The 25,747-nt window shown below is 45.0% G+C and overlaps 1 protein-coding gene across 7 annotated transcripts in view; it reads right to left on the reverse strand.

Moving 5' to 3' along the window:
* The window catches only part of c2h10orf67 (chromosome 2 C10orf67 homolog), a 479,419-nt gene that overhangs the window by 371,982 nt on the left and 81,690 nt on the right, over positions 1–25,747 (reverse strand). For all 7 annotated transcript variants that reach the window (XM_068051701.1, XM_068051710.1, XM_068051719.1 and 4 more), the window contains exon 5: positions 2,752–2,898. In XM_068051701.1, coding sequence (XP_067907802.1) covers positions 2,752–2,898 — 147 coding nt within the window. The remainder of the gene's footprint in view (positions 1–2,751; positions 2,899–25,747) is intronic.

A 25,747-nucleotide genomic window follows, 5' to 3' on the forward strand; every position in this document is an offset into this window, starting at 1 on the left:
TTTTGCTTAATGGACACCCACCCCCATTTAGTTTTTGCTTCATTTCTCATTTTTGACATAAATTGATAGATAATTGGTATAGAACAGATAGAACAATCATTGTTGCTTTGATGAACACAACTGCTTTTTAGTCTGGTCCAGCCATACTTATTTTGCAATCATAGAAATTTCAGAACAGTAAGTAGCCATTTGATCCAAAGTACCTATGCTCGCTTCACATCAGGATTTCGACAGCCACTTGTGGTCATCCATTGCATAATCTGATAACACTCTGCATGAAAAATATTCTAACCTGCTCCTTTATGCTTTTGGTTTATAAGTCAAATGACCAACCAGTGGAAACAATCTTTCACTATTTGCAGTATGAAACTCATAATTTTGAACATTTTCATTATTCTCTTAACCTTCTCTGCTCCTATGAATACAGGTCTACTTTTCCAAGACTCTCATCACAGTTATATCCTCTAATCCTCAGTGTCATCTTACAGAACGCACATTGCACCTACTCCATGGTTCCAAAACCCTTTCTAAAATGGAATACCTCCACTATAGCCTAACCAACATATTGGGCAGAATTTTACCGATGTCGACCTGCTTGCAGCAGAAAGTCCAGCAGTACGTTAGGAACCCATTTGTTTATAGGCTGTTTAACTAAGCCACATCATTAGCATCCTGCTTCCAGGTTTCCCGACCAATCACAGAGTGTGACATGATCACGACCACACTGTGACAAAAAAGGGATCTCCAGTTAAAGGCACCCCGGCAGCGCTCAGAATAGCTGAATTCTACGTTGCTCCCTGAGGTTTCACCAACCACAGAACTGGAAAGAAGACTCTCTCAGGTCTCTGACTCTTCCTGGGAGGTGTTGCTGCGGGATCTAAGGGACTGAAGTGTAGTCCTGTTTCCTGTGGATGGGAGAAAGAAGCCAGTCTCTCAAACCAAGCTCAGACCAATATACCTGACAGCTGCATTCATTCCTCTTTCTCCAGGCACCTCCTCACAGCCCCATCTGAAAGGCCAACACTTGCACTCACCCTTATTTTAGTCACCTCTCGCACCCAGTCACTCTCCATGAATATTTTCATTGCATCTTCTCCATACAATCCATTTCTCAAACTCATAACTCTGCTTTCTCTCTTTGCAGAAGAGAGCACATAACTCCAAGAAGAGGCATAGAACTGGGGGTGGTCCCCTAGTTATAGCCACTGGCAATGCATGCCAACCTCCACAGTAAAGGAGGTTTTGCTCCAGGAGGCTGCAGATGTCCGCAACAATCTACTTGAGAGCCTGAGCTTCATAAGGCACGGTGCTCAGACATGCCAATTCTCTGCCAGTAGACCCTGTGAGGGGGGCATCAATCTCTTTCGAGCTTGATGTCTGTGACCATCCCTTTTGTCCTATGTAGTGGCATGAGGCTGAGGAGAAGGGAGCTAGTGCTGCTGCTAGTGTTGCTCCTGCTGCTCCTGGTGCTGTGTTGCTACTCTTCTTGTTCCTTAGCAAAGGGCTAAAGTTGAGCTGCATAAGCTGCATCCATGCTGCAGTGAAGGCTGACAGCAGGGAAGATCAGGTCAAGGTGAATAAAGTCCAAGATAGGTGAAATGACTTCCAAAAAGTTGGAAATCATGTGAAACAGTGAAATCTGTCTCTCTGAACAAGTGGTATGAGCACAAGCCTTTCACATAGGCAGCCCAGCAGCTATGCAGTTTGATTGTTGAAAGGCTTTCAAGTCTATCAGTTTAACTGATCAATGGCTCATCATTGTGTTCCTACCATGTTGCCCTGGCGAGTTTCACACAGCTCGGGAAACCTGTGCACTAACTGCTAAAGCCAGAATCCTGGGTTAAAGTCACAACTAATTAACTATTTAAATATTGAAATTACTTACCTGACAACTCCACAGGGGTTTCCTTCTCACCTCTAAACACACCTTGGTTAAACCTGGAAGAGGGCGGGACCATGTCAGGTTTCCAACCTGCCAGCACTTTCAGGGCTTTAGCTCCCCCACCCACACCCAAAAGCGTCCCCCTTGGCAGTTAAAATTCTGCCCATTGTGCAGGTTCATCACCACCTCCACGCTGTTGTATTCATGCCCTAATAGATCTATGAATCTCTATGTTGAACTGCATTGGCTATCTGTCTACTCCTCATTGCCCATTCGCCAAACCAGTCCATGTCATCCTGCAATTCCCAACATTCTTCATGATAGTTTCTCATTTATACAGTACTAGCTGATCAGCAATTTGCAGGACACACTGTTTTCTGAACTATGTAAGCATAAGAATAAAAAGAATAAACTGGATGTCAGGCAGTTCCTGGACTGGTTTTGAGCACCTGAGGTAGGCAGAGAGGAATTTTCTAGAGTTTCTTTTTCTTTATTGGCACTTTTTTTCTTTTATTTTCCTTAGCAGTTACATGGATGTGGGAAGGGGGCTGGGTGGAAGGTGGGGCATGGGAAGAAGTGTTTAGCCATGATGGCCAGACCATCATGTTGTAGGACATGCTTCATGGATCAGCTGGTCTTTTCTTACCTGTCATTTTCATATTTTCATTTAATTGGGACTAATCATGCATGCATGGAACACAATGTCATAGACTATGCCTGCATAATTTTTGCAAAATAACCAATATGCAAAATGTTATCTTAAAAAGCAGCCATATGCTGAAGATTCCAACACACGAATGCCTATAAAATAAACTGAAATGTTAAAACAAGTCCGAGTAACAGACTTATCATAAGTCACAAGTACATACCTGATTTATTTGTTCAAATTCTTCATACTGCATCAATCTCGCTTTTAAAGATGAAATGATTGAATCTTTCTGCTTAAGCATATTCAAGGCCGTGAAATTATCTTCAACAGATAATTTATTCTGTGCATTCACTTCTTCACAGTATTTCTGTAATCAAAATAATACATTTTTTAACAACTAGAAAATCAATAAACAAACATATTATGTTGAAACAGTTTATCAAAATGAAATGCACTTCTTTTATGAGAGTTATATTTCATTACATCAATTGTATTTATAAAAATGATGTAACAATAGTAATGGGCAGCACAAACAGCATAACTGTTCCTGAAATTTCATATCATCTAACAGTAACATAGGAACAAGGATTTACCATTCTGCCCCTCCAGTTTGTTCACAGCTGATCTGAATCTAAATTCCATTTGCCTGCCTTGGTTCCATATCCCTTAGTAATCTTGCCTAACAAAAATATATCAATCTCGATTTTCAAATTTTCAATTGATCTAGCCTCAACAGCTTTTTGTGGGAGAGAGTGCCAGCTTTCCACTACCCTTGAAGAAGTGCTCCCTGACATCACCCCAAATGGCCTACTTCTAATTTTAAGGTTATGCCCCCCCTTGTTCTGGAGTCCCTTACCAGACGAAATAGTGGGCGAAATCTTACCTGCATTAAAAATAATCGCTGGTCGGTACCATTTCTGGGTCCCAAATCCATACTTGCTGGCAGCGCGCCCACCAGCAGGATCTTGCAGGAGGTGGCCTCCTAATTGGCTGCCTCCACATCTGCTGTCCAATTAACAGCAGCAGGCAGTCTCCTGAGGATGTAGACCCAATCAGAGGGCCAGCAGCCTTGGAAGGATGGCAGCCCCACCGGTGGAGGTGGGTGCTGCAGCTATAGGAGGGGGACTTGATAGACTTGAAAGCCTTTCAACAGTCAAACTGCATTTAAAAAAAATAAACTTTGTTCACAGCTGCTAGGACATCACTGTGGAGGAGAAATCGCTCCACAGGATGGCCCTGTGGCCACAGTTGTGGCCCACTGATCCCTGTGGCTCCGTTGGGGACTACGTGTAGGAGGCCTCATGGGCTCCCTGGCCAGCTGCTGGTGAGCCATCTCCAGGCACCTGCCAGGCTTTGGCCTCAGCAGGGGTCTGTTGCATCCTCAATCTGCCCACAAGTAGGCACTTACATATTCAAATTGGCTACCCACTGCTGCCAGACAGGTAGCCCTTGCCACTTCCACCCCACCACTGGCAGGACTGACCGGAGGTGGAAACTCGTCAACCTGACGCCCTCCCATCCTACATTCCTCCCTGTCCCGCTGTCAAAACCACCTCGGCTGGACCAGTAAGATGTCAATCTGTCCCATCAAATCCTTCAATCATCTTAAATACCTCAATTAGATTGCTCCTTAATCTTCTATACTGGAGGGAATACAAGCCTAATCTGTGCAACCTTTCCTCACAATTAGCGCTTTTAACTCCGGTATCATTCTGGTGAATCATCGCTGCACCCCTTCCAAGCCAAATGTATCCTCCTGAGGTGCAGTGCTCAGAACTGAATCCAGTACTCCACATGCAGTATAACCAGAGCTTTATACAACTGTAGCACAACTTCCACTCCTTTGTAGTCCAATCCCCTTAAGAAGCTAACCATTAATTTGTTAGGTTGTTCAATGTTTTTTGTACCTGTTCACCAGTTTTAGTGATTTATGTACTTGGACCCCGATAAGTCTTTGCTTCTCCAGAGCTCCTAGCTTCTCATCATTTAGAAAATACTTTGATCTATCTTTCTTCGGTCCAAAGCACATTATCTTGCACTTCCCCATGTTGAACTCCATCCGCAACAGTTTTGCCCACTCACTTAATCTATCATTGTGCTTTTGCAACTTTCTGTTCCAATCTAGGTTACTTATTGTGCCACCCATCAGCAAACGTGAATATACAGCTCTCTATTCCTTCATCTAAGTCATTGATAAATATAGTTAAAAGTTGAGCCCTGTACAGATCCCTGAGGGACACAAGTCACATCCTGTCAAACGAAGTACCTACCCATTATCCAGTCTCTCCGTTTCCTATCTGTTAACCAATTTCCTATCCATGTCAAAAGGTTGCCTCCAATTGTATGTGCTTCCATTCTTCTTAACAGTGTTGCTCACAATCAGAGCTTTGGGAGCAGTGAGGTTGCTTCTAAAGTAAGTAATGTGGAAGCAACGACAAGAATGTTGAAAGTAGGTCCTGGCTGACAGCTAGACATGGCTTTAGTATTTTTTTTTAAAATTCATTCATGCAATGTGGGCGTCGCTGGCCAGGCCAGCAATTATTGCCCATCCCTAATTGCCCTTGAAAAGGTGGTGGTGAGCTGCCTTCTTGAACCGCAGCAGTCCATGTGGGGTAGGTACACCCACAGTGCTGTTAGGAAGGGAGTTCCAGGATTTTGACCCAGCGACAGTGAAGGAACGGCGCTATAGTTCCAAGTCAGGATGGTGTGTGACTTGGAGGGGAACTTGCAGGTGGTGCTGTACCCATGCATTTGCTGCCCTTGTCCTTCTAGTTGGTAGAGGTCGCGGTTTTGGAAGGTGCTGTCTAAGGAGCCTTGGTGCATTGCTGCAATGCATCTTATAGATGGTACACACTGCTGCCACTGTGCGTCGGTGGTGGAGGGAGTGAATGTTTGTAGATGGGGTGCCAATCAAGTGGGCTGCTTTGTCCTGGATGGTGTCGAGCTTCTTGAGTGTTGTTGGAGCTGCACCCATCCAGGCAAGTGGAGAATATTCCATCACACTCCTGACTTGTGCCTTGTAGATGGTGGACAGGCTTTGGGGAGTCAGCAGGTGAGTTATTCACCGCAGGATTCCTAGCCTCTGACCTACTCTTGGAGCCACAGTATTTATATGGCTACTCCAGTTCAGTTTCTGGTCAATGGTAGCCCCTAGGATGTTGATAGTGGGGGATTCAGCAATGGTAATGCCACTGAATGTCAAGGGGAGATGGTTAGATTCTCTCTTGTTGGAGATGGTCATTGCCTGGGACTTGTGTGGCGCGAATGTTACTTGCCACTTATCAGTCCAAGCCTGGATATTGTCCCGGTCTTGCTGCATTTCTACACAGACTGCTTCAGTGTCTAAGGAGTCACGAATTGTGGAGCATTGTGCACTCATCAGCGAACATCCCCACTTCTGACCTTATGATTGAAGGAAGGTCATTGATGAAGCAGCTGAAGATGGTTGGGCCTCGGACACTACCCTGAGGAACTCCTGCAGCAATGTCCTGGAGCTCAGATGATTGACCTCCAACAACCACAACCATCTTCCTTTGTGCTAGGTATGACTCCAACCAGTGGAGGGTTCTCCCCCTGATTCCCATTGACCTCAGTTTTGCTAGGGCTCCTTGATGCCATACTCCGTCAAATGCTGCCTTGATGTTAAGGGCAGTCACTCTCACCTCACCTCTGGAGTTCAGCTCTTTTGTCCATGTTTGAACCAAGGCTGTAATGAGGTCAGGAGCTGAGTGGCCCTGGCGGAACCCAAGCTCAGCGTCACTGAGCAGGTTATTGCTAAGCAAGTGCTGCTTGATGGCACTATTGATGACATCTTCCATCACTTTACTGATGATTGAGAGTAGGCTGATGAGGCGGTAATTGGCCGGGTTGGACTTGCCCTGCTTTTGCGTACATGACATACCTGGGCAATTTTACACATTGCAGGGTAGGTGCCAGTGTTGTAGCTGTACTGGAGCAGCTTGGCTCGGGGCGCGGCAAGTTCTGGAGCACAGGTTTTCAGTACTATTGCCGGAATATTGTTAGGGCCCATAGTCTTTGCAGTATCCAGTGCCTTCAGTCTTTTCTTGATATCAAGCGGAGTGAATCGAATTGGCTGAAGTCTGGCATCTGTGATACTGGGGACTTCAGGAGGAGGCCGAGATGGATCATCAACTCGGCACTTCTGGCAGAAGACTGTTGCAAATGCTTCAGCCTTATCTTTCGCAATAATGTGATGGGCTCCCCCATCATTGAGGATGGGGATATTTGTGGAGCCACCTCTTCCAGTTAGTTGTTTAATTGTCTACCACCAATCACGGCTGGATGTGGCAGGATTGCAGAGCTTAGATCTGATCCGTTGGTTATGGGATAGCTTCGCTGTCTATCGCATGCTGCTTACGCAGTTTGGCACGCAGATAGTCCTGTGTTGCAGTTTCACCAGGTTGACACCTCATTTTGAGGTATGCCTGGTGCTGCTACTGGCATGCCCTCCTGCACTCTTCATTGAACCAAGGTTGGTCTCCTGGCTTGATGGTAATGGTAGAGTGGGGGATATGCCGGGCCATGAGGTAACAGATTGTGGTTCAGTACAATTCTGCTGCTGCTGATGGCCCACAGCACCTCATGGATGCCCAGTTTTGCATTGCTAGATCTGTTCAAAATCTATGCCATTTAGCACGGTGGTAGTGCCACACAAAACAAAGGAGGGTATCCTCAATGTGAAGGCGGGACTTCGTGTCCACAACGACGGCACAGTGGAGCAGAGGTTAGCACCGCAGCCTCACAGCTCCAGCGACCTGAGTTCGGTTCTGGGTCCTGCCTGTGCGGAGTTTGCAAGTTCTCCCTGTGACCGCGTGTGTTTCTGCCATGTGCTCCGGTTTCCTCCCACAGCCAAAGACTTGCAGGTTGATAGGTAAATTGGCCATTGTAAATTGCCCCTAGTGTAGGTAGGTGGTAGGAGAATTGAGGGAAGTTGGGGATGTGGTAGGAAATATGGGATTAATGTCGGATTAGTATAAATTGGTGGCTGATGGTCGGCACAGACTCGGTGGGCCGAAGGGCCTGTTTCAGTGTTGTATCTCTCTATGACTATGACTCTCTGACTGTGCGGAGGTCACTCCAACCAGTACTGTCATGGACAGATGCATCTGCGGCAGGCAGATTGGTGAGGACGAGGTCAAGTATGTTTTCCCCTCTTGTTGGTTCCTTCACCACCTGCCGCAAACCCAGTCTAGCAGCTATGTCCTTTAGGACTTGGCCAGCTTGGTCAGTCGTGGTGCTACCGAGCCACTCTTGGTGATGGGCATTGAAGTCCCCCACCTAGAGTACTTGCCACCCTCAGTGCTTCCTTCTAGTGCTGTTCAACATGGAGGAGTACTGTCCCATCAAGTGACGGAGGGCAGTAAGTGGTAATCAGCAGCAGGTTTCCTTGTCCATGTTTGACCTGATGCCATGAGATTTCATGGGGTCCAGAGTCAACGTTGAGGACTCCCAGGGCAACTCCCTCCTTACTGTATACCACTGTGCCGCCACCTCTGCTGGGTCTGTCCTGCCGGTGGGACAGGACATACCCGGGGATGGTGATGGCAGTGTCTGGGACATTGTCTGTAAGGTATGATTCTGTGAGTATGGCTATGTCAGGCTGTTGCTTGACTCGTCTGTGGGCCAGCTCTCCCAACTTTGGCACAAGCCCCCAGATGTTCGGAAGGAGGACTTTGCAGGCTCGATAGGGCTGGGTTTGCTGTTGTTGTTTCCGGTGCCTAGGTTGATGCCAGGTGGTCCGTCCGCTTTCATTCCTTTTTTTATTGACTTCCTAGCAGTTAGATACAACTGAGTGGCTTGCTAGGCCATCTCAGAGGGCATGCTAAGAGTCAACCACATTGCTGTGGGTCTGGAGTCACATGTAGATCAGGTAAGGACAGCAGATTTCCTTCCCCAAAGGAAGGAAAAATTCCAGCTTCTGCGGTGGTGGGATTTGAACCCATGTCCCCAGAGCAATACCCTGGGTCTCTGGGTTACTAGTCCAGTGACAATACCACTACGCCACCACCTCCCATTATAATGTGGACACTTTACTTTGGTCCTTCAATTACATTACACTAGTACCTGTATACAGTCAAATGCTGCATACTCTTCATTATATTTAATCTTTAAATCAACTTACCTAAAAATAAATTATAAATGGATCTGGATGACTCATGTCACAGTAGTGGAAGGTTAGCATTGGAATAGTATCTTCACATTATATTAAAGTGTTGACACGACTTTAGTCGCTCTTCCCTTCTCCATTATAAACTATTAGTTCTGGGGATGTGGGTGATGCTGGCATGCCTGCATGTCGTAATCCTCTCCCTACCCCCCAGGAGATGGTGCTGGCCATTAATGGAACTGCCATTGCTGAGCCTGTGGCCAGTGGCGAGGCTGAAACCAACAAAGTTGACAGTTCCCTCATACCTAATCCTCCTTCTCACATCCCATCTCACCCATATCCCATACTCTCTTCTGAATTACAAGTTCAAAATGGCATAAGCATGCATCTCTTATGTCTCCCCTTCTACCTGCACCACAACCTTACTCTGTGCCTTTTTCCTTTCAGATACCCAAGAAATGCAACCAGGCCAATCAGTTGAGGAACACCAAGAAGATAACAATGATGAAGATGCACCATCACTTGATTTCAGACACAGAGCCAATAACTCAGACATTGATACTGCATGTAATTAGAGAATAGATCAGGGATCTTATCATGGGGAGACACCGGGGTGAGTGGCTGCAGCCTGTGCAAGGGGGCAAAAATGAGGGCAGCCTTCAGAAAAACACTGATGGGTCGGCGCAACAAAATGCTCGGGGCATTGGGAAGCCTGCCAGAAAGCCTGCAGTCAATGTCAAGCAACATGAAGGAGTCCAACTTGTCACAGGGCTTGTTGCAGAGCTTGGAGCCCATTCTTCTGAGCACGGAAGTGGTAGTCAACTCCATTCGCACACTTGTAGACCCAACCATGATGTAGTGCCTGATGGCCGCGTCGCAGCTTTCATTGTATCAAAAGCAGCAGCCACATACATCTTGAGTGCTGCAGTGGAAGCTCAGTTTTTTTATATTTATTTAGAGATACAGCACTGAAACAGGCCCTTCGGCCCACCGAGCCTGTGCCGACCAACAACCACCCATTTATACTAACTCTACACGAACCCCATATTCTCCACCATTCTCCTACCACCTACCTACACAAGGGGCAATTTACAATGGCCAATTTACCTGTCAACCTGCAAGTCTTTTGGAGGTGGGAGGAAACCGGAGCACCCGGAGGAAACCCACGCAGACACAGGGAGAACTTGCAAACTCCGCACAGGCAGTACCCAGAATCGAACACGGGTCACTGGAGCTGTGAGGCTGCGGTGCTAACCACTGCGCCACTGTGCCGCCCCTATTCTATTCTCATGCAAGCTCAGACAGCTGCCATCGTGGCTGTGGATAAGTGTGAAAAGGGGCTTAAAGGGTGTCACAGCAGTCCAGCAATCTGTCACAAAAACACAAGAAATAGGAGCAGGAGAAGACCACATGGCCCATTGAGACTGCTCCGCCATTCAAAATGCTCACGGCTGATCTTAGACTTCAACTCCCCTTTCCCGTCCACTCGCCATATCCCTTGATTCCGAGACACCAAAAATCTGTCTATCCCAGCCTTAAATGCATTCAACAGTGTGCATCCACAACCCTCTGCAGTAGAGAATTCCAAAGATTCACAACTCTTTGAGTGAAGTAATTTCTTCTCATCTCAGTCCTAAATGATCAGCCCTTTATGCTGACTCTGTGCCCCATGTTTTAGATTCCCCAATCAGCAGCAACAATCTCTCAGTGTCTACACTATCCAACCCCTTCAGAATTTTGTATGTTTAAATGAGATTGCCTCTTATTTTTCTAAATTCCAAAAAGTATTACCCAATTGACTCAGCCTCATCCCAGGGACCAATTTAGTGAACGATCGCTGTATTAGAACAAAGAACAAAGAACAGTACAGCACAGGAACAGGCCATTCGGCCCTCCAAGCCTGCGCCAATCTTGATGCCTGCCTAAACTAAAACCTTCTGCACTTCCGGGGTCCGTATCCCTCTATTCCCATCCTATTCATGTATTTGTCAAGATGCCGCTTAAACGTCTCTATGGTACCTGCTTCCACCACCTCCCCCGGCAACAAGTTCCAGGCACTCACCACCCTCTGTGTAAAGAACTTGCCTCGCACATCCCCTCTAAACTTTGCCCCTCTCACCTTAAACCTATGTTCCCTAGTAACTGACTCTTCCACCCTGGGAAAAAGCTTCTGACTATCCACTCTGTCCATGCCACTTACAACTTTGTAAACCTCTATCATGTCGCCCCTCCACCTCTGTCGTTCCAGTGAAAACAATCCGAGTTTATCCAACCTCTCCTCATAGCTAATACCCTCCAGACTAGGCAACATCCTGGTAAACCTCTTCTGTACCCTCGCCAAAGCCTCCACGTCCTTCTGGTAGTGTGGCGACCAGAATTGCACGCAATATTCTAAGTGTGGCCTAACTAAAGTTCTGTACAGCTGCAGCATGACTTGCCTATTTTTATATTCTATGCCGCGACCAATGAAGGCAAGCATGCCGTATGCCTTCTTGACTACCTTATCCACCTGCGTTGCCACTTTCAGTGACCTGTGGACCTGTACGCCCAGATCTCTCTGCCTGTCAATACTCCTAAGGGTTCTGCCATTTACTGTATTGTCTCCAATGCAAGTATATCCTTTCTTAAATGTGAAGACCAAAACTGCATAGTACTCCAGATGTGGTCTCATCAAAACCCTGTACAATTGTAGCAAGACTTCTTTATTCCTGCAATAAAGGTCAACATGCCATTTGCCTTCCTAATTGCTTGCTCGACATGCATCCTAACATTCTGCGTTCCTTGTACAAGCACACTCAAGTCTGCTTGAACATCAACACTTACAAGTTTCACACCATTTATAAAATATTCTGCTTTTCTATTCTTATGATCGAAGTGAATAACTTCACATTTCCCTACATTATACTCCATCTGCCATCTCGCTGCCCATTCACTTAACCAGGCTATATCGCTTTGCAGCCTCTCTGTGTCCTTCCCACAGCATACCTTTCCACCTACATTTGTATCATCAGCAAACTTAGATACCTTACTCTCTGTCTCTTCATCTTAAGTCATAAATATAGATTGTAAATAGCTGAGACCCCAGCATTGATCCTTACAGTAATATAAAAGCAAAATACTGCGGATGCTGGAAATCTGAAATAAAAACAAGAAATGCTGGAACCACTCAGCAGGTCTGGCAGCATCTGTGGAAAGAGAAGCAGAGTTAACGTTTCGAGTCAGTGACCCTTCATCGGAACTGACAAATATTAGAAAAGTCACAGGCTATAAGCAAGTGAGGTGATCCTGACAGCTCTGTCTGCCAACTTGAAAATGCCCCGTTTATGCCCACTCTTTGCTTCCTGTCCATTAACCAATCCTCCATCCATGCTAATATATCACTCCAATTCCATGAGCCCTTATCTTGCCTATGAACCTTTTCTGCAGTGTACTACATCTACTGGCTCCCCTTTATCTACCCTATTAGTTACATCCTCAAAAAACTCTAACAAATTTGTCAAACAGGATTTCCCTTTCATAAAACCATGTTGACTTGTTAAAATCATACTGTGCTTTTCTAAGTGCATTGTTAAGACTTCACAGAATCGTTACAGTGCAGAAGAAGGCCATTCAGCCCATCGTGTCCGCACTGGCTCTCTGAAAGAGCAATTCCCTCAATTCCATTCCCCTGCCCTCTCCCCGTAACTCTGCACATTCTTCCTTTTCATATAACTGTGTAATTCCTTTTTGATTGCATCAATTGAACCTGCCTCCACCACACTCCCAGGCAGTGCATTTCAGACCTTAACCACTTGCTGCGTGAAAAAGTTTTTCCTCATGTCACTTTTGCTTCTCTTACCAAATACTTTAAATCTGTGCCCTCTCGTTCTCAATCCTTTCATGATTGGAACAGTTTCTCTCTACTCTGTCCAGACCCCACATGATTTTGAATACCTCTATCAAATCACCTCTCAGCCTTCTCTTCTCCAAGGAAAACAGTCCTAACTTCTCCAATCTATCTTCATAACTGAAGTTCCTCATCCCTGGAACCATTCTCGTGAATCTTTTCTGTACTCTCTCCAATGCCCTCATGTGTTTCCTAAAGCGTGGTGCCCAGAACTGGACGCAATATTCCAGCTGAGGCCGAACTAGCGTCTTATACAAGTTCAACATAACTTCCTTGCTCTTGTACTCTATGCCCCTATTAATAAAGTCGAGGATACTGTATGCTTGATGAACCGTTCTCTCAACCTGTCCTGCCACCTTCAATGATTTATGCACAGATACACCTAGGTCCCTCTGCTCCTGCACCCCATTTAGAATTGTACCCTTTATTCTATATTGTCTCTCCATGTTCTTCCTACCAAAATGAATCACTTCACATTTCTCTGCATTGAACTTCATCTGCCACCTGGTCACCCACTCCACCAACTTGTAGATATTCTTTTGAAGTTCTACACTATCCTCCTCACAGTTCACAATGCTTTCAAGTTTCATATCATCTGCAAACTTTGAAATTGTGCCCTGTACACCAAGGTCTAGGTCATTAATATATATCAGGAAAAGCAAGGGACCCAACACTGATCCCTGGGGAACTCCACTACAAACCTTCCTCCAATCCGAAAAACATCCATTAACCACTACTCTCTGTTTCCTGGCACTCAGCCAATTTTGTATCCATGTTGCTACCATGCCTTTTATTCCATGAGCTACAAGTTTGCTCACAAGTCTGTTGTGTGGCACTGTATCAAACGCCTTTTAAAGGTCCATGTACACCACATCAACAGCATTGCCCTCATCAACCTTTTCTGTTACTTCCTCAAAAAACTCCAGCAGGTTAGTTAAACATGATTTTCCCTTAAGAAGTCCATGCTGGTTTTCCTTTATTAACTCACATTTGTCCATGTGACTATTAATTTTGTCCTGAATTATTTTTTCCAGAAGTTTCCCAACCAATAAGTTAAACTGACTGGTCTGTAGCTGCTGGGCTTATCTTTACACCCTTTTTTGAACAAGGATGTAACATTTGCAATTCTCCAGTCCTCTGAAACCACCCCCAAGTCTAAGGAAGACTGAAAAATTATGGCTGGTGCCTGTGCTATTTCCACCCTCATTTCCCTCAATATCCTTGGATGCATCTCATCTTGCCCTGGTGCTTTATCCACTTTAAGTACAGACAGCCTATCTATGCTGCCAGACCTGCTGAGTATTTCCAGCATTTCTTGTTTTTATTTCAGCCTATTTATCCTCTTTATCAATTTGAACCCTTCCAGTGTCTGAATTATCTCCTCTTTCACCATTGCCTAGGATACAACTTCTTCCTTGGTAAAGACAGATGCAAAGTATTCATTTAATACCTCAGCTATGCCCTCTGCCTCCATGTGTAAATCCACTTTCTGGTCCCTAATCAGCCCCACTCCTCCTTTTACCATTTATATGCCTATAAAAACTTTGGGATTTCGTTTATTGCTAACTGCCAGTCTCTTTTCATGCTCTCTCTTTGCTTCTCTTATTTGCTTTTTCACTTCCCCTCTGCACCATCTATATTCAGCCTGGTACTCAGTCGTATTTTCGACCTGGCATGTGTCATAAATTCCTTAATAAAAAATTCTAGGATTTTCCCAATGACTGATGTCAGGCTAACTGGCCTGTAGTTCCCTGTTTTCTCTTTCCTTCCTCTCTTGAAAAGCGGTGTAACATTTGCCAACTTCCAATCTGATGGGATCATTCCCAAATTAAGGAATTTTGGAAAATCATAGCTAGCGCATCCACTGTCAGGAATTTAAGCAGCCCTCGATGTCGAGATCCGTGGCGGGACGGGGGACGGGGGGCGGGGGGGTGGGGGGGTGGGCCTGAAAATGGCTCCGGATGAGGCCCACCACGGACCACAACGCCAGCAGGGCCCGGCCTGATCCTCCTGGCAACGGCGAGGCAACATGGCGGGCCTCCCTGCCGCTCGGCAACGGGCCCACCATCATCATATTCAAATTAATACATTTACATATGCTTACCTTAGATCTTGAGGACCGGCGCTCCCGTGCCTTCGGATTCCCGTCCGGGAAACAAGGCGCGACACTGGGGAGTGGGCTGGAGGTACATTTATCAGTGGGGGGGGGGGGCGGAATGGGGTTGGGGTCAAATAAACATCATGAGTGTAGAGGATTGGTGGGAAGGGTTGTATTTTAAACTTTGTGCAGTTTGGGGAGGTAAGGTCAGATGTTAAAGGTAAGTATTTTGTGGGGGGGTGGGGGAGGGCAAATAGTTAACGTAATTGTTACGGGGGATGGGAGAGGGGCAAAAGAAATGTATTTATCTAATTTTATGAAATATGTCTTTAATTATTTAAAAATGGCTTCAGTGCCAGCACACAGGCAGCTGACGTCATTTCCGGGAACGGACAGCCTGCCCCTCTATGTGATTGGCAGGGGGGGTGCAGCAGGCCCCCCCGGCTATTTAAGCCGTGCTTAAGATTGCAGCGGCTCTTTGGTGTGCAGCCCACACGAGCAGGCTGCCATTTTTGGAGATCGACAGTGAGGTCTTAAAATCCAGCCCACTATCGATGCTGCTTTTTCTTTCACAAGCCTAGGGTGCAGGCCATCAGGTCCCAGGGATTTGTCACATTTTAGTCCCTCATGTTTCTCCAATACTTTTTCTCTGCTGATATCAATTTCCTTAATTTCCTCACTCTTTTTAGCCCCTTGGTTCCTGTCTATTTTTGATATGAAACTTGTGTCTTCTACTGTGAAGACGGACACAAAAATGCGTTCAATGCGTCTCCCATTTCCTCATTCCCTATGATAATTTCTCCTGTCTCTGCTTCTAAGAGACCAATGTTTACTTTAGCTACTCTCTTTCTTTTTATATACCTATTAAAACTCTTGCAATCTGTTTTTATGTTACTGGCTGGTTTACTCCCATATTTTCTATTTTTTCCTTTTTTATCGCCCTTTTCTGGTTTCTAAAACACTCCCAATCCTCAAACATGCTACTCTTTTTTGCAGCATTATAAGCCTCTTCTTTTAATCTAATACTATCCTTAACTTCCTGAATGAGCCACAGATGGGTCTTTCTTGCAGTGTTGTTGTTTTTCAATGTAATGTATTTTTGCTGAACATTTTGAATAGTTTCTTTAAAGGTTTCCCACTGTTCATTTACTGCCATACCTTTCAGTCTATTTACCCAATTTCTTTAGCCAGTTCTCCCTTCATACCTAAGTAATTGGCTTTGTTTAAGTTTAAGATTCTTGTTTCTCATTGGACTATGTCATTTTCAAACTTAACATAGAATTCAATGGTATTATGATCACTATTTCCCAGTGGATCTTTTATTATGACATTACGAATTAACCCTGCTTCATTACACAATACTGGATCTAAGGTAGCTTTAACCCTGGTCGATTCCACAACGTATTGCTCCAAGAAACTGCCCCGAAAACATTCTACAAACTCATCTTCTCGACCACTCTTGCCAATTTCATTGTCCCAGTCTATACAAAGATTAAACTCCCCCAAAATTATTACATTGCTCTTGTTACCACCTCCAATAATTTCTTGTTTAATGCTCTGCCCGATGGTATAACTACTGTTAGGGGGCCTATAAACGACTCCCACCAGTGATTTCTGATTCTTGCGATTCCTAATATCTACCCAGACTGATTCTACTTTGTGATCTTCTGAGGCCAGATCCTTTCTCACCAATGTCCTTATGTCATTCGTTATTATCAAGGCTACCCCTCCTCCATTGGCATTCTGTCTGTCTTGCCAAAATATTGTGTACCCTGGAATATTTATTTCCCAACCTTGATCACTTTGCAACCATGTCTCTGTAATTAAATCTAAATCATTTACCTACGTTTATGCCACTAGTTCATCTATCTTATTGCAGATGCTTCGCACATTCAGATAAAGAACCTTTAATTTCATTTTTTTATTTCTATTCCCTTCAATTACCTTATTCGCTGATATACAATTTTTGTTAAGCTGTCTGTCCCATTCTGCTTGTCATTACCCACAACACTACCGTTCAGATGCCTTGCTCTTTCTCTATAGATTTCTAAATCTCCCTTCACCTGAACCCTCAGCCTCCGCACTGTTAGTTCACGACCTCTAGTGTTAACTGCTGGCGCACTCTTAGGTTTGTATGCTCTGTCGCTTCCTGCCATAACCTGATTATTACCCTTACTGCTATCTTGTGTCCTCTGCTCTCCCTTTAAATGATCAGATCTTCTCTCACTTGATCTCTCGCCTCTGCTAGTTAGTTTAAAGCCCTCTCTACCGCCCTAGTTATACGACTCGCCAGAACACTGGTCCCAGCACGGTTCAGGTAAAGACTGTCCTAACGGTACAGCTCCCAATTTCCCCAGTACCAGTGCAAGTGCACCATGAATCGAAACCCATTTCTCCCATGCCAATCTTTGAGCCACGCATTTAACTGTCTAATTTTATTTACCCTATGCCTATTTGCTCATGGCACAGGTAATAATCCAGAGATTATTATCTTTGAGGTTCTGCTTTTTAATTTAGACCTTAGCTTCTCATACTCCCTATGCAGAACATCTTTCCTAGTCCTGTCTATGTCGTTGGTACCCAAGCGGACCACGAAAACTGTATCCTCCCCCTCCCACTTCAAGTTCCTCTGCAGCCCTGAGCAAATGTCCCAAACCCTGGCATCAGGCAGGCAACACCGCCTTCTGGACTCTCGCTCTCGGCTGCAGAGAACTGTGTCTATCCCCCTGACTATATTATCTCCTACTACGACTACATTCCTACTTACTCCGCCCACTTGAATGGCTTCCGATACCATGATGCCATGGTCAGTTCACTCATCCACCCTGCAGCCCTCACTCTCATCCATACAACCTGAAAAAACCTCAAAACTGTTAGACAATTGCAAGGGCTGAGGTTCCTCCACTTCTGCCTTCTCGATCCCCTTACCTGCCTTGCTCGCAGTTACATCCTCCTATCCCTGACCACTGACCAAATCAGAAGACCCTATCCTATGGGGTGTGACTGCCTTCTGTAACAAAGTGTCCATGTAACTTTCCCCTCCCAGATGCAGCGTAGTGTCTGTAGCTCAGCTTCCAGCTCATCTACTCTGAGCCAAAGCTTCTCGAGCCATAGACACTTGCTGCAGACGTGGTTGCAGTAGATCACATTGGTGTCCACATGCTCCCACATACTGCAGCTGCAACACATCGGCTGCCCTGCCATTCTGAGTGTGTTTTAATTAAATAATTAATTATTTTCTTCATTAATTTTTTAATTAATGCTTCTTCTCACAGCACTTACTGTACTAATTTAAGGCTTGGTAATACAATAAACCTTACCACTTAAAATTAAAACAAAACAGTAGACTGGCCAGCTTCTTACTTCCCTTCTGCTTGGGTGTCTTAATTAATTGTAAGGTAGCTACTTAAATTTTAATTTTACGTTGCCCCCCAACAGATTACTAGGATTGCTGAGGCGCCACCCTGGGGGAATGGCAGAGACTCCATGCGGCACGAACCTGCTGTCCTTTCTCAGTATGATAGCAATAGTCCTCCCACCCCTGCCACTCGGCCAGGCCTTTTGTTGTTGCCTGTCAGCCAGCCAGCACAGACTGCTGCCACCATGCCAAGATGGCGCAGTCCACAGCCAGGCCTTTTAAGCCCACAGCTGCTCAAGGGCATCCTGCAAAGCTATCTGCAGTCTCCCTCACTGAAAATCAGCAGCCTTCTGCCAGCCATGCTGCAGCCACTTGGGTATCACTGCACAGAAGCACTAGGTCAGACTAATGCACAAAGAAGAAAGGCACTAAGGGAATGCACAAGGGTGACTTTTGTTTGTCATATGGCATGATTTCAGTTATAAATTTGTTTTGGAATGTTTATTTTGAGGTGGCTTTTATTTTTAGAATGTAGCCCGGTGCACACTGTGAAGTTCAGTGACAAAGGGAAGGTAAGGTGTCAGACCACTGGGGAAATGGAAATTGGGGTTGTGGTTAATGGTATCATGCTTAGATAAATTCTTCATAGGCAGAAAGGGCTGTTTAGGTCGCCTCCTCCCTTCCTCCTCCTCTGGCAAGAGAGAATGAAATATAGTTAGCACTCATTGAGTAGAGAGTCTCAAAGACTCCCTTACGCAACAGTGGACAGCAGACTGCAAGAGGTTGCAAATATCTTCAACTCCAGCCTGGAAGGAACCAGGTGCATAAAATTACCTTCAAAGCCTCTCGCACTGCAGTCTTTCCCCTGCTCTGAGGTTGCAGTGTGGTTGCAGCAGGTATCAGATTTCAGTAAAGACATTGTTACTAAAGTGCTGACTACTCACACATTGTTCCTCGCTGAGGCTCAAGTAGAAGAATTGCTCTCTGAACACCCTGGGCGGATATGACCTCCTGCGGAAAGCTCTTCTCTCCCTCCTCCTCCCTCTTCCAGCAGCTTGTCCTGCTCTGCATGGTCTTTGTTCATCTGCAAGTCATGTTGTATTCCAAGGGGAATGCCTATGAGAGCATCCATGCCTGGGAGCAACTGGTTTGTGCAGAAGCTTTGAAGTCAGCAAAAACTCCTTCAGCATCAGCCACACCACTCCGTGTAGACTTTTACAACTTTAAATTAATACAGAAAGCAGCAATAACTTGAGAGATTGAAGCAACAGCCATAAGAAATCAACCAGCAACTAACCTGTAAGTAGTTGATGATCCCTTTCAATAGTGCTAATGCTCAGCTAATTGGGGTTGAGAGGGCATTAGCAGGAGCATTGATCTCCAAAATGGTACCGTTGGCCTCCAATCAGCATTATACGACAAAGCGCTCACCAATAACACGTCTGGCCCCACAAGTGTGCAGGTCGGCTGCAGACACCTTTTTGGAGCTCCAGGTGCACTTGTAGCCCCAGAAATGGGCACAAACAATCCCAATTTCTCACCCCCCCCAATATCTTTTCACGTCACCCTGTTACTTCCAATCATTGCTTTCCCTAAGCCATAGCTTTGTTGTAAACAATCTTTGATGCATGCTCTCTGGTACTGTGCTGCCTTTTGTTTTGCAGCAACCTCCATCTCTTACACTACCCCGTGCTGTAATGAAAAGCTTGTGTTTTAGAAGCCTATGTATTTCAACCTTAATGACTCTTTAAGCTAAGTGTCTATCTATGCAGTACATTGTCTTTGGTTGTGATATTCCTCCATTTCCAATGTTATCAGGAACATGATTTAAACCAACTCTGTCTATGGGCTGAATTTTACCAGCCCCTTGACGCCACGGTCCCAGCGGGAGGGGAGCCAGTAAAATTCTGTGGGGAGAGGCCCGCCTCGACCCCTGACATTGAGAAGGGCCCGCTGCATATTACCAGCAGCGGGAAGTCTCAGTGCAGCCACTCCCCCACCCCCCGCATGGCGGTGGGCCTTTCATCTAAATATGTAAATTAACATTAATGGTATGTAAATAAACTTACCAGCAGGCGGCGGCCGCCCCACGCCAATATTACGGCCGCCATTTGTCCTTTGCACACCTTCGGAACTCCATACAGAGTTCCGAGGCGAGAACCTGGTGGGGAAGGGGGAGAAATAAAATTTTCAGGATGGGAGGGATGGGGGAGCAGGTAAAACAATTTTTATTGGTTGTGTGAATGGTGGGAAGGGGTTGAAGTGCAAATGATAGAAGGTTGGGGGGAAGGTTCGGGTAGGGAATAAGGTGATTTTTATCAATGAGGGCCAATTAAAAGACCATTGGGGGGTGGTTGGGGAAGGGCCTCCATAACATAATTGTTTATTTAATAAAAATCAGAACTATTGTACTGTTATAAATTTGTATCTGTGTTAAGGGCTTAAAGCCCTTTAAAAATGGCACTGGCGCCGGACGCCACTGCCGGGGACGCAGCGGCCGCCCCCTCTACGTCATTGGGGTCAGCCGCTCAGCCCCCACTATTTAAATGAGCCTCTGCGTGTAATATCACGGGGGCTCTTCAGTGACACTTCCATGTCGGAAGGCCGCCAAGTTCAAATAAAATTCAGCCCCTATATTACAGATCGGTACTGTTAAAAACAAAAATTATGTAAAAACATACTTAAGGTCTCATACCCAGAGAAGGTGGTGGTGCACCTTCTCGTAGATTGACTGCAGTCCTTGTAATGAATGTGCTCCCACAATAGCATTAGGTACAGAATTCCAAAATATTGACCTAGTGACAATGAGAAAACAGATCATACGCATTCAAGTTAGGATGATGTGTGACTTGGAGGTGATGATGCTCCCACAACTTGGTTGCTTTTGTTCTTCTTGGAGAGTTATCTCAGTGCATCTTATAGATTATACATACTGCACCTACAGTGAGTAGTTGGTGAGGGGCTGGATGCTACATCCAGTGGTACAGGCATTAATGAAGTGAACAACAATTTCCTGGATACTATCAAGCTTCTTGTGGATGTGGATGCTTTGGAGAGGGTGCAGAGGAGGTTCACCAGGATGTTGCCTGGTATGGAGGGCGCTAGCTATGAAGAGAGGTTGAGTAGATTAGGATTATTTTCATTAGAAAGACGGAGGTTGAGGGGGGACCTGATTGAGGTGTACAAAATCATGAGAGGTATAGACAGGATGGATAGCAAGAAGCTTTTTCCCAGAGTGGGGGTTTCAATTACTAGAGGACACGAGTTCAAAGTGAAAGGGGAAAAGTTTAGGGGGGATATGCGTGGAAAGTTCTTTACGCAGAGGGTGGTGGGCACCTGGAACGCATTGCCAGCGGAGGTGGTAGATGCGGGCACGATGGAGTCTTTTAAGATGTATCTGGACAGATACATGAATGGGCAGGAAGAAAAGAGATACAGAAGCTTAGAAAATAGGCGACATGTTTAGAGAGAGGATCTGGATCGGCGCAGGCTTGGAGGGCCGAAGGGCCTGTTCCTGTGCTGTAATTATCTTTGTTCTTTGTTCTTTGTTCTTGAGTAATTGCAGATGCACCCATCCAGGTGAGAAGCAAATATTCCATCGCACTCCTGCTTGAGCATTATAGATGGTGGTGAAGCTTTGAAGGGCCAAAAGTTGAGCCACACTCTGCAACCTCATAGTCCACTCATTAATCACCAGAATAAAAAGACTTGCATTTATATAGTGCTTTTCATGACTTCAAGACATCCCAAATTGCTTTATAGCCAATTAGAACTTTTGACATGTAGTCACCATTGTAATGTAGGAAACTCGGCAAACAATTTGCACACAGTAAGATCCCACAAGCAGCAATGTGATAATGACCAGATAATCTGTTTTAATAATATTGATTGAAGGATAAATATTGACCAGGTTACCAAGGAGAATTCCCCTGTTCTTATTCAAATGATGCCATGGGATCTTTTACATCCACCTGGGAGGGCAGGCGAGTCTTCAGTTTAACCTCTCACCTGAAAGTTAGGAAACCAACCCTGGTTCAACGTGGAGTGGAGAATTCAGTGATAGGATCAGTATCAGGCTCACCTTAGAATGAGGTAAAAACCGAGTTAAGCTAATACACAGAGCTATAGGCATGCTAAATACCAAAAACAGCAGGCCAGATAGAACTAAGTGGTCCCACCAGCAATGGAACAAAGCAAAGCTGTGAAGCCCAACCACATACAGTCATGAATTAATTCTTCATTCCTGTTGTGAATTCTATGGTGTATCTCCTTCAATTAACAAAGTAACCTAGTATTAGCATTTTTTCATGCCATTGCGAGGAGAGGGATGAGGAGGGAAGCACAAAAGTTGAGCAGGTCTCTGAAATCCATGGAAAACAAAAGTTGGAACAACTGTATAATAAGTAGTTATTTCTCTCTCACGCACGCAGTTTTTAAAAAAACATGCAATTTAAACTTTACTTGAATAAAGCTTTTGAAATTTGTTACAAGCAAAATATTGCAGATGCTGGAAATCTGAAATAAAAACAGAAAGTACTGGAAATACTCAACAGTTCTGGTAGAAATAGAGTTGTTTCTCTCTCCACAGATGCTGCCAGACCTGCTGAGTATTTCCAACACTTTGTTTTTCTTTTTGAAATTTGTTCTTCAGTTTTACTTCAAATTATTTTGAAAAACAGAGCAGAAACTGCTTGAAGCCTCACAATCCTCAACCACCCCTACCAGTCGCTCCACCTGCAACAAAGAACTTCCAAACTATGAACAACTTTCATGTCCATGTTACCTGACATTGCAGGCTCAGGAGCTACTATGGATCATAACATCACATTTGCAACTATGTGTTAACCCATAGTGCTTTACTAAAGTGCCTATTTTACCACACCAAGAGGTTTCCTCATGGGTAGTTGAAGACCGATGATGCTCAGGTAACAGCTCTTAAAACACTTCTATTCAGCGACTTGGGGAGGCTCTTTGGCAACATTTTTAAAAAACATTGTCAGGATATGAGCGCTGCTAGCAAAGCCAGCTTTTATTACCCATCGTTAGCTGCCTTGAGAAGAGTAGTGGTAAGCCTTCGTCTTGAACTGCAGCAGTCCATGTGGTCAACGCACTTCCACAAGGCTGTTCAAATGGGAGTTTCAGGATTTTGACTAGTGACAATGCACGTTAGGAGGGGAACATGGAAATGATGGTACTCCCGTGCACCTGCTGACCTTGACCCTCTCGGCGGTGGAGGTTGCCGGTTTGGGAGGTGCTGTCAAAGAAACCTGGGCGATGAAGATAGGACACGACGCAGCCACCAGACTGCTTTGTCCTGAATGGGTTTCGTGCTTCCTGAGTGCTGTTGCAGCTGCAACTACCCAGGCAAGTGGAGAGTGTTTCCATCACACTCCTAACTTGTGCTGTCAAGGTAGTGGACAGGCTTTGTGGAGTCAGGAGGCAAGACACGCAGACTATCAAGCCTCCAACACGCTCCAGTAGATGCAGGAATTAAGTGGCTGGTCCAGTTGAGTTTCTGGTCAATAGCATGGAATGATACAGGAGACCATTCAGCCCATCTTGCCTGTGTCAGCTCTTTAAAAGAGCTATCAAATCAGTCATACTCCCCTGCTCTTTCCCGATAGCCCAGCAAATCTTTCCCTTCAAGTATTTATTCAATTCCCTTTTAAAAGTTATAATTGAGTCTGCTACCATCATCCTTTCAGGCACTGCATTCCTGATCATAACAAGTCGCCGCATTAAAAAAAATCCTTATGACGCCTCTGGTTCTTTTGCCAATTACCTTAAATCTGTGACCTCTAGTTACCAACCCTTTTGTCACTGTACCATTTTTCCTTATTTATTCTATCAAAACCCTTCAAAATTTTGAACAACTCTCTCAAATCTCCCCTTAACCTTCTTCTGCTCCAAGAAGAACATCCAGTTTCTCTAGTCTCTCCACATAACTGAAGTCTTTCATTCCTGGTACCATTCTAGTAAATCTCCTCTGCATCCTCTCTGAGGCCTTGACATTCTTCCTAAAGTGTGATGCCCAGAATTGGATACAATACTCCAGTTGGTGCCTAACCAGTATTTTAGAAAGCACCTTCCTTGCTTTTGTACTCTATGCCTCTATTTACATAGCTAAGGATCCGGAATGCCTTTTTAACATCCTTTAAAACTAGTCCTGCCACTTTCAAATCTTTTGTACATACACTCTCAATTATCTTTGTTCCTGCATTGCCTTTAAAATTGCACCATATTGACTGTCCTCAATCTTCCTACCAAAATTAATCACTTCACACTTCTCTATATTAAATTTCAACGGCCATATGTCTGCCCATTTCCACACTCTGCCTATGTCTTCTGAAGTCTGTCATATCCTCCTTATTGTTAACTACATTTGTGAGTTTTGTGTCATCTGCAAACTTTGAAATGATTCCCTGTATATCCAAATCCAGGTCATTAATATATATCAAAAAGAGAAGCAGTCCCAACACTGATCCCTGGGGGACATACACAGCACACTTCCCTCCAGGATGAAAAACAACTCTACTCTCTTCTTTCTGTCCCTCAGCCAGCTTCATAGCTACACAACCACTGCCCTTTTAATCCCATGGGTTTCAATTTTGCTAACAAGTTTTTTGTGTGGTACTTTATCAAACACCTTTTGATAGTCTGTATATATATCACCACACTAACTCATCCACCCTTTTCATTACTTTATCAAAAGAATCAATCAAGTTAGTCAAACATGATTTGCTTTGAACAAATCCGTGCTGGTTTTCATTTATCAAATCATTTTTTACATCTTCAGTTTACTTTCAAAATGAAACTAAAACCTCAGTCTAGCTCTCTGATCTCAAAGTACAACAACCTGTTGCATGTTCGAATAATTATCTATTGTTCATAAACGACCTTCTGAGATGTTGGTGGAGATACAACATACTGGCGTGGCTTATTAACAATCACATTCAGAATTAGAAACAGAAAACGCTGGAGACACTCAGCAGGTCAGGAAGCATTGGTCAAGGGAACAGAAGTCAATGATATGGGTACAGAACCCTTCTCACAACTCAACGCAAGTCAATGCTGCAGGGATGGAACGCTGCCCCAGAACTATTCCAAACGATCCCATACCCTAGCAAAACTGAGGTCAATGGGAATCAGGGGGAAACCCTCCGCTGGCTGGAGTCATACCTAGCACAAAGGAAGATGGTTGTGGGGTTGTTGGAGGTCAATCACCTCAGCTGCAGGACATCACTGCAGGAGTTCCTCAGGGTAGTGTCCTGGGCCCAACCATCTTCAGCTGCTTCATCAATGACCTTCCTTCAATCATAAGGTCAGAAGTGGGGATGTTCGCTGATGATTGCACAATGTTCAGCACCATTCATGACTCCTCAGATACTGAAGCAGTCCGTGTAGAAATGCAGCAAGACCTGGACAATATCCAGGCTCGGGCTGATAAGTGGCAAGTAACATTCGTGCCACACAAGTGCCAGGCAATGACCATCTTCAACAAGAGAGAATCTAACCATCTCCCCTTGGTATTCAACAGCATTTCTTTTTCTTTTCTTTCTTTTGGGCCTCCTTATCTCGAGAGACAATGGATACGCGCCTGGAGGTGGTCAGTGGTTTGTGAAGCAGCACCTGGAGTGGCTATAAAGGCCAATTCTAGAGTGACAGGCTCTTCCACAGGTGCTGCAGAGAAATTTGTTTGTCGGGGCTGTTGCACAGTTGGCTCTCCCCTTGCGCATCTGTCTTTTTT

Source organism: Heterodontus francisci, chromosome 2, assembly GCF_036365525.1.
Source record: "Heterodontus francisci isolate sHetFra1 chromosome 2, sHetFra1.hap1, whole genome shotgun sequence".
Lineage (NCBI taxonomy): Eukaryota > Metazoa > Chordata > Chondrichthyes > Heterodontiformes > Heterodontidae > Heterodontus > Heterodontus francisci.